This window comes from Brassica napus, chromosome C5 (assembly GCF_020379485.1).
Source record: "Brassica napus cultivar Da-Ae chromosome C5, Da-Ae, whole genome shotgun sequence".
Taxonomy (NCBI): Eukaryota; Viridiplantae; Streptophyta; class Magnoliopsida; order Brassicales; family Brassicaceae; genus Brassica; species Brassica napus.
In genome coordinates, this window is record NC_063448.1 from 12790821 (window position 1) to 12815278 (window position 24458).

At 32.8% G+C, this 24458-nt stretch overlaps 1 protein-coding gene and 1 long non-coding RNA gene across 3 annotated transcripts; both read right to left on the reverse strand.

Moving 5' to 3' along the window:
• Positions 1 to 3467: 3467 nt before the first annotated feature.
• LOC106407411 lies at positions 3468 to 7840 on the reverse strand. 2 transcript variants are annotated; one of them, XR_002658556.2, is made up of 3 exons: positions 4879 to 5412; positions 4276 to 4464; positions 3468 to 4001 (listed from the first exon to the last, which is right to left on the reverse strand). It is a non-coding gene; the product is annotated as an uncharacterized LOC106407411 (long non-coding RNA). The 2 variants fall into 2 exon arrangements; XR_007323438.1 differs by having other exon boundaries at positions 3468 to 4464; positions 4879 to 7840.
• Positions 7841 to 12390: 4550 nt separating this feature from the next.
• On the reverse strand, positions 12391 to 13986 carry LOC106399204 (indole glucosinolate O-methyltransferase 4). Its single transcript, XM_013839677.3, has 3 exons — positions 13364 to 13986; positions 12901 to 13273; positions 12391 to 12814 (listed from the first exon to the last, which is right to left on the reverse strand). Exons 1-3 carry the CDS (start codon positions 13816 to 13818, stop codon positions 12515 to 12517), a joined length of 1128 nt encoding a protein of 375 aa, XP_013695131.1. The 5' UTR covers positions 13819 to 13986; the 3' UTR covers positions 12391 to 12514.
• Positions 13987 to 24458: the final 10472 nt, after the last annotated feature.

Below are 24458 nucleotides of genomic sequence, written 5' to 3' on the forward strand. Positions count from 1 at the left end.
ACAAAATATCTTTTGTCTTTTAATATAGTGTGACTTGATCCACTATCCACTACTAGCTGGTTCTTGTCTTCTTTCATTTCTGAAAAATAGACAAGAGTCAACACCTTAGATATTACATAAGGTTTAAAGTATGTTTTAATGGCTTTGTTTTATGTTCTTAATAATTTCGACTTTGTATAAGGCATATATATAAAGTAAAAACTTTATTTCATAAATAGAATTGCCAAAGTCATAGAACATAAAGCCAAATCAAGAATTCAAAATGCAAAGACAAAAGCAATATGATATCGAAATCTTCATATTCAGCCACTTGTAAGGAGGTCTGAAGTCTCAAAATCCTCATGACCATCTCTGCCATGGGCTTGATCATCCTCATGGTCCAGATCATTCTCATTATCATAATGGACGAAATTTGCCTCAGAGTTCTTGCCCTTTATGCTCTCCTGGTAGAGCTTAACAAGGTGTTGGGGAGTTTTGCATTTATTAGCCCAATGATTGGTCATCCCACAACGATAGCAAGCAGATTTGGTCGAGCTCGAGCCATGGGTTTTGAAGTCGGACTTATACCCACGGTTAGCTTGATGACCTCGGCTGTAGCCTCGGCCTCGGCTGCGACCAAGATGGTCTCGTGGTTGAAATCCACGGCCACGTGGTTGAAATCCACGGTTACGACCTTGCCATCTACCACGGCCTCTCATGCGACCATGGTATGACTCTCTTGGAGTCTCATCCTTTGGCTCTACGGCCGCATGTGCCTCAGGCAATGCTTTAGCACCAGGAGGCCTTAGCTCACTGTTCATCATGAGCAACTCATTGTTTTGCTCAGCTAGCAACAAACAAGAGATTAAGGCAGCATAAGTGGAGAAACCCTTCTCTCGGTACTGTTGCTGAAGCACAACATTGCTGGTGTGGAATGTGGAGAATGTTTTCTCCAACATATCAGCATCAGTAATAGTCTCACCACAAAGTTTCAACTTTGAGACTATTTTGAACAAAGCCGAGTTATACTCTTCCACAGACTTATAGTCTTGGATTCTCAGGTTTCTCCAATCATAAAGGGCTTTTGGCAATATCACAGTTTTCTGATGATTAAATCTGGTTTTCAACTCTGTCCAAAGTTCCAGAGGATTCTCAATTGTGAGATACTGGTCCTTGAGACCTTCAGCAAGGTGATGGCGAATGACAACAAGTGCCTTGTAATTCAGTGATAGTATCACCAAGGTTTCTGGACCTTAAGAGGATTTTGGTATCAAGCTCCCATTGGAGGTAATTATCTCCGGAGAGATTGAGGGAAGCATATTCAAGGTTGTTGATTTTCGACATCTGAATCAAATATCCATAAAGGAGTAAGGATTCATAATATAATTCAGGACTTGAATTTATATGCCAAGGAGATTGATGGTTTATTATGCATTTTATTTTCAGAAAATATTTTATATGCATTAAGATAAAATGTTCAAGATATTTGTAAACAAAAGTAGATTTTCAAAATCGGTTAAAACTTGGTTTATAATTTTGAATAAAGCAAATGTACTAAATTTTAAATGGAAACCGATTTTGTCTAACTATATGCAAACAGTGTGAATCATTTAGATGCAAACAACATGAACCACTTCAGACGCACTAGTATCATCATTGCTAAAGCTATGCGAACATGTATGTTTGGTTTCAATTATGTGATACCTATGTCCAGTTTTAACAATATGATAGTTGGATGCATGCAAAGGTCAGTTCATGGATGATTCAAGTTCGATCTAATGATTTACTAAATGATGCTATCAGGTATGCAAATGATCAGTTCATAATTTAATCATAGAATCAAGTTCAAGGATGAAACTAGATCAAGTTTTATTTTAACTAGCAAACTATGTGATCAAAATTCAGTATGATATGAAATCGGTTCATGGTTGGTTTAATTAACAATATGATCAAATGATTTTTCAACCAGATTTTATTCTACCTTGTGACATATAAAGACTATGGCTTATAAAACTTTAGAAATAATTTTCAGTCAAAGATATGCTTTTAATAAAATCAAACAAGCATTTATAAAATCGATTATGCATTTATAAAATCATAAAAGGTTTTTAAAACTTTGATAGTTACAAAATAAATATTAATAGTCAAGGATATGCAATGAATGATTTTAATTTCGATTTTATTGATGGGTTGACTGATTTTAGGAGATCTGGCCGAAAATGGCACAGCAAGGGATTGATGGAATTTTGTTTTGGCCAGATTATACACTTATGTTTATCACATCTGGTAAAATGGCCAAACAAAAGGATTGAATCAAAAAGGTTTAAGCTTTCTCTAATAATTTTATGATTCATAAGTTTTTATAAACAAGATTCATGTAGATCTTTAGGTATTTTGATAAGTTTATAAGTTTTTTAGAGAAACATAGAACCTTTAGAGAATTTTAAGTTTTATGGATTCAAGATACTTTTAGAATCAAGTTTCATATGGATCATATGGATCATAGAAACAAGATCAATATTTTAAATCCATAGATTGTTTATAAGTTATGGATTCATATAGATCCTAGATTTGTTTCAGACATAATGGTGTTCTATAGATTTCAAGGTTTTGATTTGTTTACCTTTTTCACCACAAGAATCTGAGAGGACCACCGTGAGAGTTGGCCGGAATTTGAGAGAGAGAGGAGTTTTCCGGCGGAGAGAGAGAGGTGGCCTGGTGGAGAGGAGGCTGAGCGCCGGTGGAGCAAAGGCTGAGCACCGGAGGAGCTGGCCGGAAAGAGGATCGCCGGCTGAGAGAGATTTCTCAGGTGGAGAGCACAATCGTGCTGATAACGTGTTAGAAATATGAGAGAAGTGTTGTTGTGAAAGTTGTATCTTTCTCATTAGCTCTCACTATCAATATATAGTGGAGGTTCCAAGGGTTTACAACAAAGGAGAGTATCTACACATTTATTACATATTGACCACAAATATCTAGACTTGGTCAAAGCTCATAAATGCTCCGGTTGAATGAGTCTTCATCTTGACTAGTCTTGGACGGATGAGACGAACCGGAGACGGGTGTAGACGGACCGGATAGTCTGGACGGATGTAAACCTCCCTGATGGTTAATGGCAATCCACATATCCATATCATGGATTTATAACACATTAATAGGATTCTTGAAATATTATCTTATATGCTGTAAGGGTTGGTATCGTCATCTGTTCGCAAGCAGGAAATAATAAGAATATCAACATGATGATGCTTGCAAGAAGAAAAGAGATTATGACACCAATCCTACTATGATCAATTAGCCGGCAAGATGAGATTAGAATATCTAGCGAAACTGCTCTTTTAGGTCAACCAAAGCCTGAAACGTTTAATGTTTTAGTTATATACTTTTAATTTGATTAATCTTGAGTTTTAATAAGTTTTTTTTTTAATTTTTTATTCTCAGCATTTTAACCAGTATCTGTTGACAAAAAAAAACCAATATCTAGTATATGGGTATGAACTTTCACCTTTTTTACTAATAGATTCACTATTTACAACGTTTTGCATAGTGGCACTGCAGTTTTCCCACCCGTACTAACAAACTTCAGTTACAAATAGCAATATACAATATGTAAGTCCAGACTGTTTTAAATCATTACAACACATGCTTCATGGTAACAACGGAAAGTTTTAAGCTAGTAAATTTTGGTTCATCTGAAAATCCTTGAACAATCTGCAAAACCCTTTAAGCTTGTGGGATATTTGTTATTTGTTAACCGTAAAATTTTCACTTTGTTATACGATATAAGTTCTTATATCTTAAATTTTGTTTCGGACGTATGGTCACACACGCAAGTTTAAGTAATCTATATACGTAAGTTATTTGTTTTATTTGGTTAGTAGCAAAAAGTTAAACATTGCTTTTGCAATATCTTTTTGTTTGGTTTGCTTAACTTTCTGGTGGCCTTTTTGTGATTATGTAGTTGACCGAAAGCCATGGTGGCTGATGTCCCACATTCTACTCAGCCATGGATGCTCCAAGTCCTGCGTACGCACCAACTGAAGTGTAACAAATTCTATGTGTAATATATTACATTCCACTAGGTTCTTTCCATTTCTAAGACCACATCATTCATGGGAGATATGTACGAACTGCATTTTTTACCAAATTTAAGTTGCTTAGGTAGACCGTGGTCAACATGACTTCAATGTATCTGTGAGTGACTTCATTATAGTTGTTCTATTTCGTCTGGCACAATATTTAATCATTGCCGGGAGTGGTAGGAAAAAAACTGAAGTTATGAAAATATATACATACCTTCCACGCTGTTTCAGGGGAGGAAACTATAACTGACTCTTTCAAGTGTCAGGAACATTACAGGATCATACTTCTTCGTGAGTTTCCATAAAGACTGATGTGGTTACTTGCCTAGCTGGTGCAAGTTCCAGATGCTGGGTAAGCCAGGAGGAGGAGGAAATTGCCGACTGCGCCGTTTAGTATGTTTCACTGACGGTGATAAAAAATAGAGGTGGGGAATAGAAGCAAAAGAAGCTCAATCAAAACCACAATTTAAACACGTTTCACGTATGTAAATTCATAAGTGATGATGAAGTAAAGCTCTTGTTTTGAAATGAGCAAACCTTATCACTAAAATGGCATTAGCTTACTGTTTCAGAGCAAAAATATTTTTCATTCGTATAAGAGAACATAGTAAACATTCTAATTGCTAAACTATTAGCAGCTCACAGTACAACTAACATAAACCGTTGCACCCTAATGAACAATGGCTGAAATCACAATAACCATAAAATCAATGCTTCAAAGTTCTTATACTAAAAGCTTAGAAAGCAGACTAATCTGTCCCACAAAGAGATTAGATCCCAGACGTATTTTCATATTCTTCAGAAAGTTTAGACTAACCTGTGATCCAATTCTTTCTTCTAGTGGTGTGAAAGAAACAATTAGGCCGATTGAATGATTGCATCATAAGTTACAGAGGGGTGTTCAACGTCCGTGTTATCTACAGTAATGTTTCGGAGGGATGATATAAGAATATCTGAGGGAGATTGGGACAACGGCCGGCTTCAAATTAGGGAGGAGAAGAACGGAGTTGGCCATTCTTATCTCTGAAACTTTAGAAATACAGACTTATTTATATTCGCAGATCTACCGACTCAACAAAGCTTAGCACGCATTCAACGCCTCATCGTGGTGGATTGAATTAATAAGGATTTAACACCACACGACGAACACATAACTCCGACTGTTTCAGATTCAGTGACGAAGATCAGAGGTCACCGCTGAACAGAGAGGACGAACATTGAACTTTGATGTCTTCGCGTCGAACACAATTAGAATTTACTTTGTTGGGCTATAGGGCTTTGTACCATAAAAACGTCAAAAGTTAAGCGTATTAAGAGCATGTGCAATGGTGAGACCAACCCATGAATCCTCAGGATTTTTTTAATAATTTTTTTTTTTTTTGGTTGTTGTTTGAATAGTTAAGGATTCGAATCAAAATTGCTCGTCTAATGGTGTTACCGAAGATGGAGTCCTTAGGAATAAATTTTTTCTTTTTAAATTGAAATTGAAATTTTATTAATTGCATGATTAAAAATAAAGATACAAAAAAAGAGAAGTTTAAAAATGTATAAGTTTAAAAACTATAAGTTTTACAATGTCAATTTTTTTTAAAAAAATTTGTAAGCTATAAGGTAAAGAATTTCTATTAGTTTTTCTTATCTTATGTATAAGTTTATCTTCTTAAAACTATAAGTTTCATTTAGTATGGTTTCTATAAGTGTGATAGAAGTTTAAAAATATCTACGTTTGATACAAGTTTAAAAATCTTTACAAGCCAAATTCAAGCCAAATTCAAGTTTAACACAGTAGCCTTAGCCGAAAATAACATAAGAGAAACATATAAGATAAGAAACAAGATTACACTTGTGGCAACTTCGAGTTGTAGCAACAAGATTTTACAGTAGTACCAAAAGGAAAGAAAAGGAAACAAGTTCTGATAGAGACGAAACAAACCGAAAGAGATAACTAGCAAGAGAGGAAACAAGTTTGATAGAGAGGAAACACAGCAAAAGAGATATCTATTTCCGGTCACAATCACTCCTAAATCATCTGTGAGCTAGAAGCAATGTGAGCTGCAGAACAAGACAAAACAAGTTAAAGCAGAAGCAATGTAGTAAAAGAGGAAACAAGTTTGATTGAAACTTACTAATCTCATTGTCATCAGCATCACCCGCGTCGGCTTCTTCCTTGTTGATGTCAGGATCTGTATATTGAATCTCACAACAGCTAGGACCAAAAGGAGTGACATGAAACACCATGTCTCCTTCGTGTTTGAAGATGACAATGTCACCGATTCGAAGGTCATGTGCTGTGGCGATATCTTTCCAACCTCCGGTGAGTCTCATGCCTTCTTGTATCACTTCCCAAATTTTATCTGAAGCGTCCGATCTTAGTTTCCATGTTTTCTGGTTCGTCTTCCTTTCTATGTGCTTTGAGAAGAAGCCAAGTGGTATTGTCTGCAAGAAAAGGCAAAGTTAATCAAACAAGAAATACATCTAATCAATAAACGAATGTAAACAAATAGAGAGAGTGAGGTTCTTACGATGCCACTGTGGAAACCATGAAGCAGAGGCTTTAAGAAATGAGGTTCATGTGGATTCGCCATCTGCAAACAAGAAACGAATGTAAACAATATCAACAATGAGTTTCCAAGCAAACTAAATCAGAGTAAAGGGATAAAAGAACAAACGAGAAGATTATCAAATCAATTAAAAACCCGAGTAAGAACAAAGGACAACAAATCATCACCAAAGATTATCAAATCAGAGGGATCGAGTTAAGAACAAACGAAAACACTTGAGCAGAAAACACAAAACTCTAACTACAAACGACTTAAACCCCAAATCGTTTGAAACCAAAATGCTTTTCAAACCCTAACTACAAACGACCTAAACCCCAAATCGATTAAAAACCTAATTTCAAACGTAAATGACCCCAAATCGATTGAAAACACAAAACCGAACACTAAATTGACAGGAAAACAACATCGAACCTAATCTAAATCCCTAAATCAGCAAGAGAAGGGTTCGATTTTACCTTCGTAGCGGGACGGTTCCAATTCGCCTTTCCTCGAGAGCTTTTTTTTTTCTCCGCTTCGATCGAAAATGATTTTTTTTTTTTGGTATACGAAAGACGAAAGCCGACCAACGAATCACCCGCTGCCACGTCTCTAAGGATCAAATCCTTTAAATCCTTATGTAAGGATTAATCCTTAGCTTATTTAGCTCAAATAATATTATTATAATCCCAAAAGCATATGATTATGCGCTAAGGACCATCAACGATCTCCCGTTGCAGCTGCTCTAAGTGTCACCAGAAGCCCAAATCAAATTAGAATAAATGATTAATGAAACAGTGCGTTTTTATTAGGCGGGACACGTGTCACTCCCAGAATCACCTATTTACTGATGTGGCAACACCAGAGAAGAGATAAAGTCTTATTTATAGTATTAGACTAAGAGTTAATCCGCGTTACGCGCGGAGCTATTTTTATTTTCAAATGTTAACCATATAGTTATTTTTTTGAACGTTGTATTCTAAACAACAACAAATTCTAAATTGTATGCTTGTGTGAATACATATTTCATTTGAAAAAATTAGAAAACTATACATTTTTCAGATAGATGTTTGATATATTTTTTCATTTCTCGTATTGTATATTTACTTATTACTTATTTTTTCTTATATTGTAGGGCATTTCTCTCAAATAGATCTTTTAAGTTTTTGTCACAAAATAGCATTAAATAAGGAAAATGACCAAAATAGTCTCCTTTATTTTGAAAATTTTAATTTTAATTATAATTTTTTAAAATTTGAAACCTTATCCTCAAAACCTCACCCCTTAACTCTAAACCATAAGTCTATGTTAGTTAACCATAGGGTATAAATGTATTTTTACTCTTTAATAAAACTTATTTTAGTCATTTTTCTCATTTATAGCTATTTGTAACAAAAACTTAAAAAGAGCTGATGACAAAAAAAAAAAAAACTTAAAAAGGGCTATCTTAGGGAATTTTTCAATATTGTATATTTATTTATTCTAATTTTATTGCTTTTATATGAAATGATAATATTACGATAGATGTTTAATGTAATATTTATATTTCTTATATTGTATATTTGCTTATTATTTATTTAAATATACATTTTTCGATTTAACTATATATTTTCAGATAAATGCTTAATTTAGTTTTTCTATTTTTTATATTGTATATTTACTTATTGTTTATCTTTTCTTATTTTTTATATTTACTTATTCTAAATTTCTTGCCTTTATATCAATGATAATATTACGAAATATATTTAATGTAATGTTTTTATTTCTTATATATTATATTTACTTATTATTTATTCTTTCTTATATTTTATATTTACTTATTATAATATTTAACATTTATATTTACTTACTGTATTTGTAAATAATAAAAATGTAAAACAATACATTTTTCACATAGATGTTTAATGTAGTTTTTGCATTTCTTAATTGTATTTTACCTTTTTTTTTATTTTTCTTATATTGTATATTTACTTATTCTATTTTTTTTTACTTTTACATCAAACGGTAATATTATTTATAAATGTTTAATGTGATATTTTTATTTCTTATATTGTATATTTACTTATAATTTATTTTACTGTATGTTTTTCAGATTTATTTTTATTTTGCTTATATAGTATATTTACTTATTCTAATATTACGATAGATGTTTAATATAATATTTCTAATTATTATATTGTATATTTACTTATTATTTATTTTACTATACATTTTTTGAGAGAGAATGTTTAATTTAGTTTTTTCATTTATTAATTGTATTTTACCTATTGTTTATTTTTCTTATATTTTATATTTACTTATTCTAATTTTCGTGCTTTTATATCAAATAATAATATTATAATAGATGTTTCATGTAAAATTTATATTTCTTATATTGTATGCTTATTTTTCTTATATTGTATATTTACTTAAAAAAATATTCGGAAGTAATAAAAATGTAAAACTCTACGTTTTTCAAATAGATGTTTAACGTAGTTGTTCGTTTCTTATATTGTATATTTATTTTTTATTTATTTTATATTTACTTATCTAACTATTTTTCTTTTAAATCAAATTGTAATATTACGATATATGTTTAATGTAATATTTTTATTTCTTATATTTCATATTTACTTATTATTTATTTTATTATAGATTTTTTAGATAGATGTCTAATGTATTTTTTGTATTTCATATATTGTATATTTACTTATTATTCATTTTTCTTAAATTTTATATTTACTTATTCTATTATTATAATATATGTGTAATCTAATATTTTTATGTTGGATATTTAGTTATTATTTATTTAACTATACATTTTTCAGATATATGTTTAATTTAGTTTTTCTATTTTTTATATTGTATATTTACTTACTGTTTATCATTCTTATTTTATATATTTATTTATTCTAAATTTTGTTGCTTTTATATCAATGATTATATTACGATATTTATTTAAAGCAATATTTTTATTTCTTATATACTATATTTACTTAATACTTATTTTTTTTTTCTTATATTTATATTTATTTTTTCTTATATTACGATAATTGTATAATATAATATTTCTATTTTTTATATTGTGTATTTAGTTATTATTTATTTAACTATACATTTTTTAGATAGATATTTAATTTAGTTTTTTTCATTTCTTAATTGTATATTTAATTATTCTAATTTTCTTGTTTTTATATAAAATGATAAATTATGATAGATATTTAACGTAATATTTCTATTTTTTATATTGTATATTTCCTTTTTATTTATTTTTTTCTTTAATTGTATATTTACTTATTATTTCTTTTTCTTTATATGAATAATTTTTTATTTATTTTTTATTAATGCCATGTGTCATCTTTTAGAAGAAGTTTTTTTTCGCTGATGTGGACGCTACCTCAAAAGCTCCATTTTATTAGTACAGTTCGTATATTTTATATTTAGTTATTTTAATATTATAATAGATGTTTTATCTAATATTTTTATGTTATATATTTACTTATTAATTATTTAACTATACATTTTTCAGATATATGCTTAATTTAGTTTTTCCATTTTTTATATTGAATATTTACTTATTGTTTATCTTTCTTATTTTGTATATTTGTTTATTCTAAATTTCTTGCTTTTATATCAATGACAATATTACGAGATATATTTAATGTAATATTTTTATTTATTATATACTATATTTACTTAATAGTTATTTTTATTATATTTTATATTTATTTATTCTAATATTATGATAATTGTATAATATAATATTTAAATTTTTTTATATTGTGTATTTAGTTATTATTTATTTTACTATACATGTTTTGAGATAGCTTTCTAATTTTTTTTTTTTCATTTCTTAATTGTATCAAATGATAAATTATGATTGATGTTTATTGTAATTATAATAGATGTTTAATGTAATATTTCTATTTCTTATATTGTATATTTACTTTTTGTTTATTTTTCTTATATTGTATATTTACTAATTATTTTTTAATGTAATATTTATATTTTTTATATTGTATATTTACTTATTATTATTTTTTTATATGTATATTTATTTTTTATTAATGACACGTGTCATCTTTTCAAAAGAAGTTTTTTCGCTGATGTAGACGCTCTATGGAGCCTCAAAAGCTCTATTTTATTAGTATAGATACATTTTTCAGATAGATGTTTAATTTAGTTTTTTATTTTTAATTATATATTTATGTATTCTAATTTTCTTGCTTTTATATCAGATGATAAATTATGATAGATGTTTAATGTAATATTTATATTTCTTATATTGTATATTTACTTTTTATTTATTTTCATTATATTATATATTTACTTATTATTGTTTAATGTAATATTTCTATTTCTTATATTATATATTTACTTATTATTTGTTTTTCTTTATATGTATATTTATTTTTTATTTTTTTGTTAATGCCACGTGTCTTCTTTTAGAAAAAGTTTTTTCGCTGATGTGGACGCCCTATGGAGCCTCAAAAGTTTGCTTTTATAAGTACAGATGTAATATTTATATTTCTTATATTGTATATTTACTTATTATTTATTTTTCTTTATATATATATTTATTTTTTATTTTTTATTAATGACACGTGTTATCTTTTAGAAGAATTTTTTTTTCCGCGGATGTGGACGCTCTATGGAGCCTCAAAAGCTCCATTTATTAGTATATATATACATTTTTCATATAGATGTTTAATTTAGTTTTTTCATTTTTAATTATATATTTACGTATTCTAATTTTCTTGCTTTTATTCAGATGATAAATTATGATAGATGTTTAATGTAGTATTTCTATTTCTTATATTGCATATTTACTTTTTATTTATTTTCACTATATTGTATATTTATTTATTATTGTTTAATGTTATATTTCTATTTCTTATATTGTATATTTACTTATTATTTATTTTTCTTTATACGTATCTTTATTTTTTATTTTTTGTTAACGCCACGTGTCATCTTTTAGAAAAAGTTTTTTCGCTGATGTGGACGCCCTATGGAGCCTTAAAAGGTCCATTTTATTAGTATAGATTTTTTCATTTTTAATTATATATTTACGTATTCTAATTTTCTTGCTTTTATTCAGATGATAAATTATGATAGATGTTTAATGTAGTATTTCTATTTCTTATATTGCATATTTACTTTTTATTTATTTTCATTATATTGTATATTTATTTATTATTGTTTAATGTAATATTTCTATTTCTTATATTGTATATTTACTTATTATTTATTTTTCTTTATACGTATATTTATTTTTTATTTTTTGTTAATGCCACGTGTCATCTTTTAGAAAAAGTTTTTTCGCTGATGTGGACGCCCTATGTAGCCTCAAAAGGTCTATTTTATTAGTATAGATTTCTATTTCTTATATTGTATATTTATTTATTTTTTCTTATGTTGTATAATTATTTATTCTAATTGTTTTGATTTTATATCAAAATTGTAATATTGCGATAAATGTTTAACGTAATATTTCTATTTCTCATATTGTATATTTACTTATTATTTATTTTATTATACTTTTTCAGATAAATGTTTAATGTAAATTTTCTATTTCTTATATTGTGTATGTACTTATTATTTAATTTTTTATATGTATATTTACTTATTATTTATTATTTATTTTTTTTGGTAATAATGACACGTGTCATCTTTGAAGAGAAGTTTTTTCTGCTGATGTGGACGCTCTTTGGAGCCTCAAAAGATCTCTTTTATTAGTATAGATAGATTAGATTTGCTGCACGAAAAAAACAACCCTACATCCGCCACTGTTTAAGAGTACAGTGAGAAAGTAAACAAAAAAAAATATTTTCTTATTTGATATTTGCTTGAACACACAGTCAAAGCATGATCATCACATAATGAGACGAAGATGAATTAACAATTTCAGCGTTTTAGTTTTATATCTTATACATTTTATTTACAAAACTCAATAATCCAGCAATGATAAGCCTGACAAACAAATTTGCAATGGGTGAAGCTAGAAGCTGCAGCCAAAGCTTCAAACTCGGCTCGTGATCTTTCTTTTCCACCGGAACATTGGGTGAACATCAACATATCCATATCAAAGGAAATATTTGCATTAATGTCCCCATTCTCAGCTTCATCTGGAGTGACTAGTTCTATGACAACAACTTTACCGTTGTCCGGTAGTGACTTCCAACAGTTCTTAAGAATTTTCACACAGTCTTCGTCGGTCCAATCATGAAGTATACGCTGTAAAACAAATATGTAAGTACAAAATACAAATATACTCATACATTTTTATGAAATATGAATGATAAGATAGTTGATGAACTTACTTTCAAGATCATGGCATCTCCTTTTGGAACATCCACGAACATATCTCCAGGGACATGTTCGACCCCAGGGTAAGAAGGTGCTTGTGCTAAGGCACAAGTTAGATCAAAGTTGATACCCTTAATATTGGGATACTTTGAAGTAACAACACCAAGGGTGTTACCAACCCCACCTCCAACATCAACCAACACATTCACATCTTTGAAGCCTTGGTAAACTTCAAGAGCCTTCTTCACGACGGCAATAGTGAATCCAGTCTGGTTAAAGAGTTTACTGAATCTCTCATCTGTACCCATATAGTCAAAGAGTTTCATGCCACCATGCGCACGGCCAAATGCATCTCCTCCTTCTAGCACCACATCTTTCAACTGTCCCCTATAATTTATGTATCAAAAAGATAAGATTTCATAAAGATTCAAAAATTGATGGAAAAAATTGTTACTAAGATGAATTTAGAAAATTTACCAGGTCTTGAGGAAGACGCTGTCGAAATTGACAATGACTTGAGAAGCAAGGGATCCTATATCTTGAATGTTATCTTTCAAGAAAAACCTGCAAATTGGCTCTGCTCTATAGACTCTCTCTCCCTTCCCGGATGTGACGTTACCACACTTGACCATGGAATAGCTAGCGAGTAGGCGAAGCATCCGGTCCAACAAAGCCGGGGCCTCAGGGTTACATGGTGTAGTTGGTAGCCTACTCGCTATCTCTGATGGTGAGAGGAAGGAGTCGATGCTACTGCTAGTAGCTTCGGCATAGAGAATGTCAAAAACACCGAGCTCGAGGGAGGCCTTAAGAACCATTGGGAAGGCTGCGGCATTGGCTAGTCTCACGGCCATCAAACCCAACTCATTATCATCATCAATAACAGTTTGGGTTTTGAAGTTAGCGCTTAAGGTTTCTTCAATAAGGATTCCCATCTTTTTTCCCTTTTTTTCTTTCTTTCTTCTCCTTGAATGTAACTTGGTGATCACACTGATCAGAGGCGAGAGAGAGATGGAGAGTGTGTGTGTTTTCTTTGTAGTGTTGGGATGATAATTTAGTGTATTCCTGATGCAGCTCCGTTTCTCCTTTTATAGCTAAAGCTTAGATAGTTTAATATAAATATATTATTGTTGGCCTGCCGGTCCATCTTGGGCGCTGAATATATATGAAGTACCGCAGAAATGATTGCTGCTGAAATCTTGTTCAAGTGAGTGGATTTAGTCAAAGTTCAAAGCATAGACTTAGTCTAATTTCATTACTATATCCTTGTGTTCCAAGTCCACAAACCATTTATACAAAAAGAAACAAAGATAATCATTTTTTTTTTGTAACTAATCATATTCTTGTTTTATGTATTTATTCAGTTTGATCGATATGGATAACATTATCAATTATAAATTATAATATACTACAACGGTGCATAGCAACCACTTGGTCTACAACGGTATTATATCTTCAGATTTTCTATCAGCTACCGTTTTAAAAATTGTTTCTAACCTTTCAGATATATCAATTAATTAATTAATCCAAAAAATTAATTCATCGGAAGATCAAAAGATAAACTTCTCATTTTCGTGCCTCTCGTAAGCTTTTGAGTGAAATAAATATTTGATATAGACCGGGATGTATTTTTTTGTAAATGTTTTGTTAATTATTTTCATATAAAGGTTTTGTTAGGGTGATGTTTTTTCCTGGATGTGTCCATTTTGGCTGCGCTAATGTGTCGGTCAAGACTCAAGAGTGAAGACAATCGTGGCCATGGCATAGCCGAAATTTACCCAAAGAAAGAGTACTTAAATAAATGTGATAAGGTTCTCAAGGTGTTAAAAAAAAAAAAGTTCTCAAATTATATTGGACTTGTCAACTTAAATAGTTTAAAGCATTTTTTTATTTTTAGGATATAATATTATTTCTACCAAAAAAAAGATATGAAATAAGGTGACAATTATATTCTCAATTTCTCAGAACAGAGAAGCTGATTTCCTAGCTAAGCAGACCCTCAAGGCCCATGTTTCTTTTCCTTATTTACCTGTGGGCTAGGCTTTGGGACTGAACCTTATTTGCTTCTACTTTCAGCTTCTTAATCCGTTGATAAAAATAAAAAAATTCTCATTCCGTCGTCAAAGTTTATGGGGGGGGGGGGGGGGGGGGGGGTCAACCCTTTGGGAATGGCTATTAGTCAATTTCTTTATTAATTTATCATCGATACCACATAAGTTCGGCCCATATATATTAATCTCTTTTGTATTTGGCCCAGTTAAGTTTATAGTATAAACTATAAAGTGATGGTAGACAAGGATTGTGCTAAATTTATTCTAGATTTAAACAGAATACAGTATTTGTTATATCACTCGAAACTGATTTGCACAAAACCTTTTATTTCCAGCCCACAAGAAAATACATCTATCCAAATTCTCATAAATGCCTACGCACAGATTAACTAAAATGTCGTACTAATTAGTAACAATATATATATATATATATATATATATATATATATATATATATATATGCTGAGTTTATGTGATTCAGCGTTTCATGAGTAGGACTAGTCCGACCACACTAGTAAAGTTGAAATCCATATATCCATCATTATCGATATAAAAGGCATGCACAACTACATTATTTTTTCACTACATAAGGATCAGTATTCACATTATGCTTATTTTGGATCAGAATTTTCGAAACCAGATTACAAATGCCATTAAAATAAGGCCGTTTACAAATTCAATATTCGCGAAAGTTAAAACGTAGGCTGGCATAAATGTTCGTAGGCAACTACGTATGCATGCATACATATGAATTGTCATAATACGTAGATTTGTATGTTTTTGTTAAATATAATGAATATAATGTAGAATTGTGTATCTCTCATTCATCCACCAAGAGGTGTTTATATACAACATCCTTAACATAACCTAGTTAGGAAAATGAAATACATACATCGTATAAATCTCAAGAATATAGGAAACTTTATATTTAACCAAATCCCAATACTTCCTCTCAAGTTGGCAATGACGGTGTCCGAATGCCTAACTTGGACAATAAGTAATCAAATGTAGGTGTAGGTAATGCCTTTGTGAGGAGATCTGCAGGTTGATGCTTAGTAGAGATATGTTCTGTCGTGAGAAGCTTGGATTGAACGGCATCACGTACTGTATGACAATCATTCTCAACATGTTTCGTCCTTTCATGGAAGACAGGATTCTTGGCGGTGTAAGTGGCCGATTGACTGTCACAAAACATATGCATTGGTTGGTGATGAGAAAAACCGAATTGAGACAGCAGACACTTAAGCCACTTTAGCTCACACGTAGTATCAGCCATAGACCGGTATTCCGCTTCAGCGGACGAGCGCGAGACAGTACACTGCTTCTTTGTCTTCCAAGACACAAGAGAATCACCAAGGAGAACAACATAGGCACTCAATGACCGGCGGGTAATTGGACAAGCAGACCAATCAGCATCGCAGTAAGCAAGAAGTTGCAAATCACAAGAAGAAGATAGCATAATACCCTGATCCGGAGTCCCTTTCAAGTAACGTACAACCCTCAAGGCAGCCAGCCAATGATCCTCGCAAGGCCTTTGCATAAACTGAGAGAGGAGATGAACGATATAACTTAGTTCAGGTCTAGTAAAAGTCAAGTAGATGAGGCGACCAACAAGGCGTATGTACTTGCTGGGATCAGTAAGCCACAGGCTTTTAGACAGTGGAAGCTTGTGATTAAGCTCAGTCGGGACTGGAGATGGTTTAGCACCTAGAAGGCCACATTCTGCAACAATGTCTAAGGCATATTTTCTCTGCGACACAAAGATACCTTCAGGTCCTCTAGCTACTTCGAGACCGAGGAAGTACTTGATTTTTCCCAAGTCTTTCATCTTGAAGTGCTTATTAAGGTAGGTTTTAAACCGCTGAATTGTAGAAACATCGTTGCCTGCAATAATGAAGTCATCGACATAAACCAGTATATGAAGACATATATTTCCTTGGATAAGTGAGAAAAGAGAATAGTCTTCATAACTCTGAGTAAAACCGAAGGCAAGAAGTGTAGTACTGAGCTTCGAGAACCAGCACCTAGGAGATTGCTTCAAACCATAGAGTGATTTAAGAAGCCTGCAGACTTTGGATGGATCAGTAGATCGGAAGCCTGGTGGTAATTCCATGTAGATTTCCTCCTCTAAGTCCCCATGTAAAAATGCATTGTGGACGTCCATCTGATGTACCTCCCAACGCTTTGCTGCTGCTAGCTTAAGTAGAAACCGAACAGTATTCATTTTTGCTACTGGAGCAAATGTATCTTTGTAGTCACGACCTTCCTTTTGTCTATTTCCATGAGCCACCAGTCGAGCTTTGGGTCGCTCGATTGTACCATCAGCTCTATATTTGTTTGAATAGAGCCACTGACAGCTAATGGCCTTCTTCCCCGGGGGTAAGTTAGTGACGTCCCAAGTATGGTTGTCTTCTAAGGCGGTGGCCTCTGCTTTCATAGCGCCTTTGAAGCGTTCATCAAGTATTTCTTCGTTAAAGGTTGCAGGAACGTAATCCGAGGTGATCTGAGCAAGAAAGGCCTGATGTTTCTCTGAAAAAACAGAGGAAGACAAGTAGTCAGCGATGGGATACAATGTCTTACCTGAGACTGTTGGTAGAGAACTCTGATCAGACGAAGATGGAACGTGAGATGGGTTTGTAGTTGTAGTATGAGTCACGAAATTCTTGAGTAGGATGGAAGGCTTTTTAGCACGATGACCACGACCAAGTTCTTCTAATAGACCCGGAGACTTATTGTGGTCAGTCTGTTCTGATTCTGAAGTTGATGTCGTAGGTAACACGGCCTGAGTCGGAGATGTAGTTGGAGACAGAAGCAGTGGATCAGAAGTCATAGGAGTAGTAGGTGACGTCGAAGGAGGTAGAGTCCCAATAGCAGAAGAAGAGTTTAACTCGTTTGTAGAAGGAGTTGTTACAGGTAGAAGAGACAAGTCTGTGGGCTCAACAGAAGTACTAGGATACGACGCGGGCGTGCTCCCCCTAGATTGCAGAATCGGGAGTAGCCAATCGTCCATTGCGTCCTCTTGCATAACTGGTGGTGTAACATACTCTGTATCAGGGAGCCCTGGAAACTTGTCTTCGAAGAAAAGAACATCACGGCTTATGAAGAATTCATTTGTTTCGGGATCGTATAGTCTCCATGCTTTCTTGCCAAAGGGGTAACCCACAAACAAACACTTGCGACTTCTAGCACCAAATTTATCTTTATCTCTCGCACGTCTATGTGCATACGCAAGACACCCAAAAATGCGAAGTTGATCAAAGACTGGAGGTTTATCGTGAAGCACCTCATATGGCGTTTTGCCATCTAAAACCTTCGTAGGAGTACGGTTAATAAGATGTGCAGCGGCCAAAATACTCTCTCCCCAAAACGTGGTAGGAAGACGTGCTTGGAAGAGGCAAGCACGGGCCACATTTAGTATATGCCGGTGTTTCCGTTCGACACGGGCGTTTTGTTGTGGAGTATCAATGCATGAAGTTTGATGCACAATTCCCTACTCTTGAAATTATTTGCGAATGACTGCAAATTCTGTACCATTATCTGTGCGAATCATACGAGTTGGACGTCCGAATTGCCTTTCAGACATGGCACATAAGTTCTTAAGTAGGGTAGCAACTTCTGATTTTTCAAGCATTAAATACGTCCATACTGCGCGAGAGAAATCATCCACTATAGTAAGAAAGTATACGGCACCACAAGATGCTGGTGTGCGATATGGTCCCCAAACATCACAATGAATAAGTTCAAAAGGTGCAGAAGCTTTATTAAGACTATCGGGAAAGACCCGTCGAGTTTGTTTAGCTTGAAAACAAATATCGCATTGACTAGAATCAGGAAATCTATAACAAGAGATTTAAAAGCCGGTAATGTAGATAGAATTTTGTATGACGGATGTCCAAGACGACGATGCCATAGAACTGAAGAATCTGAAGACTTTGTAGCCCCATGAACTCGTGCAACTTTAACTCCCGTAAAGTATTAAACCCCCTCAAGTTCTTCACTTGCTCCAATCAGAGTCCTCGAAAAATGGTCCTGTAAAACACACAATGTATCAGTAAATATCGCGATACAGCCCGTTTGTTTCAATAATTTGGAAACACTGATGAGAGTGCAATGAAAGTCGGGAACGTAAAGGACATCATGCAACATGTAATATGTGCTAAGTCGCAAAGTTCCTTGTTTAGTAACCGGAGAGTTACGACCATTAGGACATAGAACTGATGAAGTAGTTATGTCATGTACGTCATGTAGTAAGGCGAGATCGCCTGTCATGTGGTGCGATGCTCCCGTGTCAATAATAACATCAGTGAGAGTAGTTTTACCAGACAAACGTTCGGACGAGAGGTTGCTCTGTTGGTTTTGTAGAAGTGTGATCAAAGAAGCAATCTGATCGGCGTTGATAGAAGTTGATGCCTGAGTTGCATTTGCACGACCGCGACCACCACGGCCTCTGCTTGAGTTGGAACGACCTCCACGTCCACCACGAGTACAAGAGATGGAATTGTTTTGTCTCTCAAGATACCATTCCGGAAACCCATGTACTAGAAAGCACTCAGAAATATCATGCCCCGTCCTGCCACAATGTGTGCACGTACAAGATGGATCCCTGGAGCGTGGAGGTGTAGAGTTGTAGACCGAAACAGACAGATCCTTTGTGTTCTCGTTTTTAGCAGAGAAACCTAAAGCATCGGTTCGTTGTTCTTTCGATCGAGTTGTGATCATGTTCTGCTCCTCACGAATTACTCTGGAGTAGACTATATTAAGGCCAGGTAAAGGATCCTCATCTGTGATCCGTGACCTAATAGACATAAAGCGTGAATCATCAAGACCAAAGAGGAACTTGTGAACACGAGCATCTTCTTTGTCTTTTTCAATCTCAGCAGCCGCAGCACAGGTACACGTACGTATAGTTTTGAGGTTATGGAGTTCCTCCCATAGTTTCGTGAGCCTGCCGTAGTATTGTAGAACAGATTGGTCGTCTTGCTTGCAGTTAGTAATAGCATCCTGGAGTTGATGAACTCTAGTCCCATTCTTGACAGAGAAACGCAATCTCAAAGATTCCCACAGTTTGTGAGCATCCGGTACGTGCGCAACCGTCGAACGGACTTTTGAATCAATTGACGTACGAATCCAACCGACGATCATTGAATTTGCTGCCAGCCACCGTGCTAAATCTGGACTATCCTCCGATGGTTTTGATATTGTTCCATCAATAAAGCCAAGTTTCTGCTTAGCTTGTAGAGAATTTCGAAGCTCTGTCGACCACTCCGGGTAATTGTCATGAGTTAGAAGGACAGATGTGATAAGCGCCCCGGGGTTATATGACAGATGGAGGTGATAAGGTGATAGCTCCGGAGGAACGCCTTGAGTTGCGGAAGGAGAAGTAGGAGTAATAGACATCTAGAACGATGAATTTAGAAGTACAAGAAGAAAGAAATTAAACGTTGATGAATTTGACTAAAAGGAGATTTTGGTAAGATCTTAGCTCTGATACCATATAATGAATATAATGTAGAATTATGTATCTCTCATTCATCCACCAAGAGGTGTTTATATACAACATCCTTAACATAACCTAACTAGGAAAAGGAAATACATACATCGTATAAATCCCAAGAATATAGGAAACTTTATATTTAACCTAATCCCAATATTAAACAAGTGATAATGATGGTCAAGTATGGTGCTCTTCGTGTGGCAACAACACTCGTCCCTCTTTCTTTATATTAAATCCAACTCTTTCCATTATTTTATCTTTCTATAAAACTTATTTCTTAATTAGTGTTATCGAGAGCCGTGCCTCCACGGTGACAAATGAAGCGTTCGCTTATGGCATCAGTTTTTAAGAAAATTAATTAGGGCATCTTTCATTACTTTCTTTTATGACATCTTTCATTAGTTATTATTTTGATTAAATCATCTTATTAATTATATTATTTGAATCCAACATAATATTATATAGTTTATGTTTAGAAGGTTTTTACTAATTTAGATAAGCTTAATACATGCTAGATGAAAAGAATCAGCGAAATTTTGACTATTATGGTTACAAGCATCAAACATGTGCTGGAAACGTTTTTTCTGAATCCATGTACCAGAGCACACAAAATTTGCGTCAACATTTGAAACTTAATTAGTTAAATTGTAAAAATCATGGTTATAGTTTACCTCATACCGCCAGTTATCTGGATAAACCAATCAAGCCTGCTTCAACTACATGTCATGCCCCTGTTAACAGAACATGATCGTGTGTTGAGCATGATCAGTACTCACCATTGTTTGCTTTTTGATGGGCAAGCACATATATTAAATTGGTGCCTTTGGTGGAAATGATGTTGTATGAAGATGAATGGCATTTGATTTAGATCTAATTGCAACGACGGGTCTAAAGGATTTCCATGTTACATGAATCGGAAAAGTGGAAATAGTCCAATTATGAATACCTTAAAAAGAGCTTGAAAACCTAAGAAGGGAGATGTTACCTTTCCCCTTTTTGTCTTCTCCTCAGAGTTGACCATGTAACTACAAAGAGAGAGAGACATCGAAGATTCAGAATTTAAATATACGAACTCTAGAAATTTTTAAACTACCAAAACCATAAATGAAAAACAATCATTGAGATATTCCATTACTTGAGTTCCACATTATAGTTGCGTGATGCAATATCAGAATCACTAATATTTTGGGCAACAGTGAATAAGATGAAGCAATTTTGAATAAAATGAATGGCTTCTAAAACTAAATTTTACCTTTAAGCTACTTGGATGCTGAAAAATAAGTTATATTTACTCGGTTTGATGAGAAAAGGCCACCGAAGTTCGATTTGCTCGGCTATGAGTGTTGTGTTTGGACGGTTGTTACTGTTTAAGGCCGTTTCTTCAGGAACAATCAAATGTGGGAGAAAAAGTAGAAGATTAAGAAGAAGGTTATGATGAGGGATGGGAGATGGTCGTTCTTGATTCATTGATGAAAGGTTTTATTAAATAAGAGGAAAAGAAAGGGAGGTGAAAGAAACGGCAACGCTCAAAGAAAATGGAGAAGTGGAAGAGACGAAACATATCGACAGTCTTGAGTAGGAGAGTTGGTCTGATGGGCTAACACAAAATACTAACATGCCACGTAAAGGCCCGTTTTTGTGTTGAGTAAGTGACGTGGTAAATTAGAAGCATTTGATTGGTAGAATTTTTAGTCTGACGTGGACACCCTCTCCATTGAGCATATCTCCCTTTTAGTATTGTTAGATAGTAGTCTTATGTCTACTTAATGACAATTTAGTAGTTTTAATAATAAAACAACTAGATAAAATAAATATTAAAAGTGTTAATATTAAAAAGTAAAATAAGAAAATATTAACTAATATTTGTGAACTGAAAAAATGATTCATAAACATTCGACAATTTGGTTATCAATTTTGTAGAAAAACAATGGCAGGGTGGTCTAGTAGTGGTTGTGTTATGGTTATCAATCAAGCAGATTTGAGTATGATAGACGCCTATCCCTTAATTATATTTCCTTAGTCAAATTTTTTTTTGTAGAAAAATAAAATTATATTTATAACTTTAGAATGAATGTTTAATTTCTCATGTTTTTATTTTTTTTTTTGCTATACAATAATAGTATTTTATTAGTGTAAAATTTTGAAGCATTTTATTTTTGACCGCTTCTGTTGGTCATAAGACCATGATTAACCTGAAGTTCTTAGAGTGGGATTTTTAGCGGAAGTTAAGCAACTGTTTCTTAACTTTTAACTAAAAAAACTAAGAATCGGTTTTAAAATCCTTATTTAAGAACCAGTTCTTACTTTTTTTTTAGTTAAAAGTTAAGAAACAGTTTCTTAACTTCCGGTAAGAACTTCATCCTAAGAATCCGGGTTAATCATGCTCTAAGTGTTCACCGGTGCTATCCAATTCAGCAATCCAACTATTTTTATTTATATATGTAAAAAAAACAACTTTCATATTATCTAATATTAATTTGCTGTTTATGATTTTTCATTTGCAGACGGCTCTAATTGACGGGTCGAAGATTCTATAGTGTGAAAAGCATCTGATTCAAATTTGATCCCCTTCATATATAAGCTAGTTGGATTATACTGTTTAATATTTTAATTGTCCATTATGTGTTCGTCTATAAGTAGTGGTGCAGTATATATATATTAAGGGCAATCCCGCTTATTATTAATCCATTTGACAAATTCCTAATGGATCCCTCTTTTATTAAATGTATATAGAACAGAAGATATAGATTATGATTATGATTAAAAAAAATGATTATCAAACAGTCGTATCAAAATATTTGTATGTATTATTCATTATCACATTTGGTCAAACACTGAAAAAAATCCAGTGACTAACAAAAACTGTACGTGAGATTGAATAGTTTCATTCCTTGTCGAAAACGAAAGTATGTTCAGTTAACAGAAAGTAAAGAATGAGAGAGTTGTTTTATTTTCACTTTATAGGAAAAACGCTTTCACAGTTTCGTGTATAGTCAAAAAAGGAGAAAATAAAACGAAAATGAATCAGCCGACAACTAATCCATATTTTAAATATATTTTCCTTAGGGAAAATTTAGGAATATAAGAACAATGAATAAAATAATTTCATGTACAAGGAAAAAATGAATTAGCCGACAACTAATCCATACAGTTTCATGCACTCAAAAAAGCCCTACACGGGAAAGTTAAACTGTGGGCAACAGGCTTTGTAGATCACTAGGTCATTGTTTGAGAAATTGAGAAAATTTCAGTTTTACTTTATTTTGTATATTTTTCTTCTGAAGAAGGCACATATATATGCATGGCTTTAAATCATGAAGACGACAGAACAGCTTCATATTGTAGGTATGTAACTGCCCCTTTCGGTCTTACTCAGATTGTTTATTTGCTTTTGCCGTAACCCACCCAAAAAAACAAATGTGTGTGGTTTCACATTTATTTCCTCTCTTCCCGTTTTATTTCAATTATTATGTTTTTTGGTAGAAAAGAATAATGTTCCTTTTAAAAATAAGTTTCGAGTGAAATCGATTTTTTTGGGTATATTGATACCAAGTATCGATCGGTATGCTTTAACTTTACTGATCGCGCGTACGCGGAAATCCACTTTAATTCTCTTTCTAAACTTCATTTGTTCGTTTCAAACATGTAATAGTGTAAAGACGATTAAAACTTTGCTAAATTGAATATTCTAAGCTTTTCGAAAAAGATAGAATGCTAATTAAGGTGTTTACTTGTACCGCTACAATTCATCATTTTACGCTAGTTTTAACGATCAGAGTCTATAAATAAATAGTAAAAGTTTAAAGTATCATTATAAATTTATTTAAAAACACATTTTTTGAAAACCTAATTTTCTATTTGAATTCTTACACAATTTTCGTCGTAAAAGTCGGTCTAGCCGTGACAAATAAACTTAGTTTGGTAGTTAGATAAAACTTTGTTTCTTTTGTTAAATGGCAAGTAAAATCAAGTTTAGAAAATTGTTGATTAAGGAAAACAAATTCACGAGTAAAGTACACAGGCGGGTGTT

Excerpts from the sequence above, each read along its gene's own strand:
- LOC106399204 (XM_013839677.3), bottom strand. The coding sequence starts at position 13,818 with ATGGGAATCCTTATTGAAGAAACCTTAAGCGCTAACTTCAAAACCCAA. Across the intron at positions 13,274-13,363 it reads AGCGTCTTCCTCAAGACCTG|GGGACAGTTGAAAGATGTGG; the intron begins GTAAATTTTCTA and ends CATAAATTATAG. Across the intron at positions 12,815-12,900 it reads GAGATGCCATGATCTTGAAA|CGTATACTTCATGATTGGAC; the intron begins GTAAGTTCATCA and ends TTTGTTTTACAG.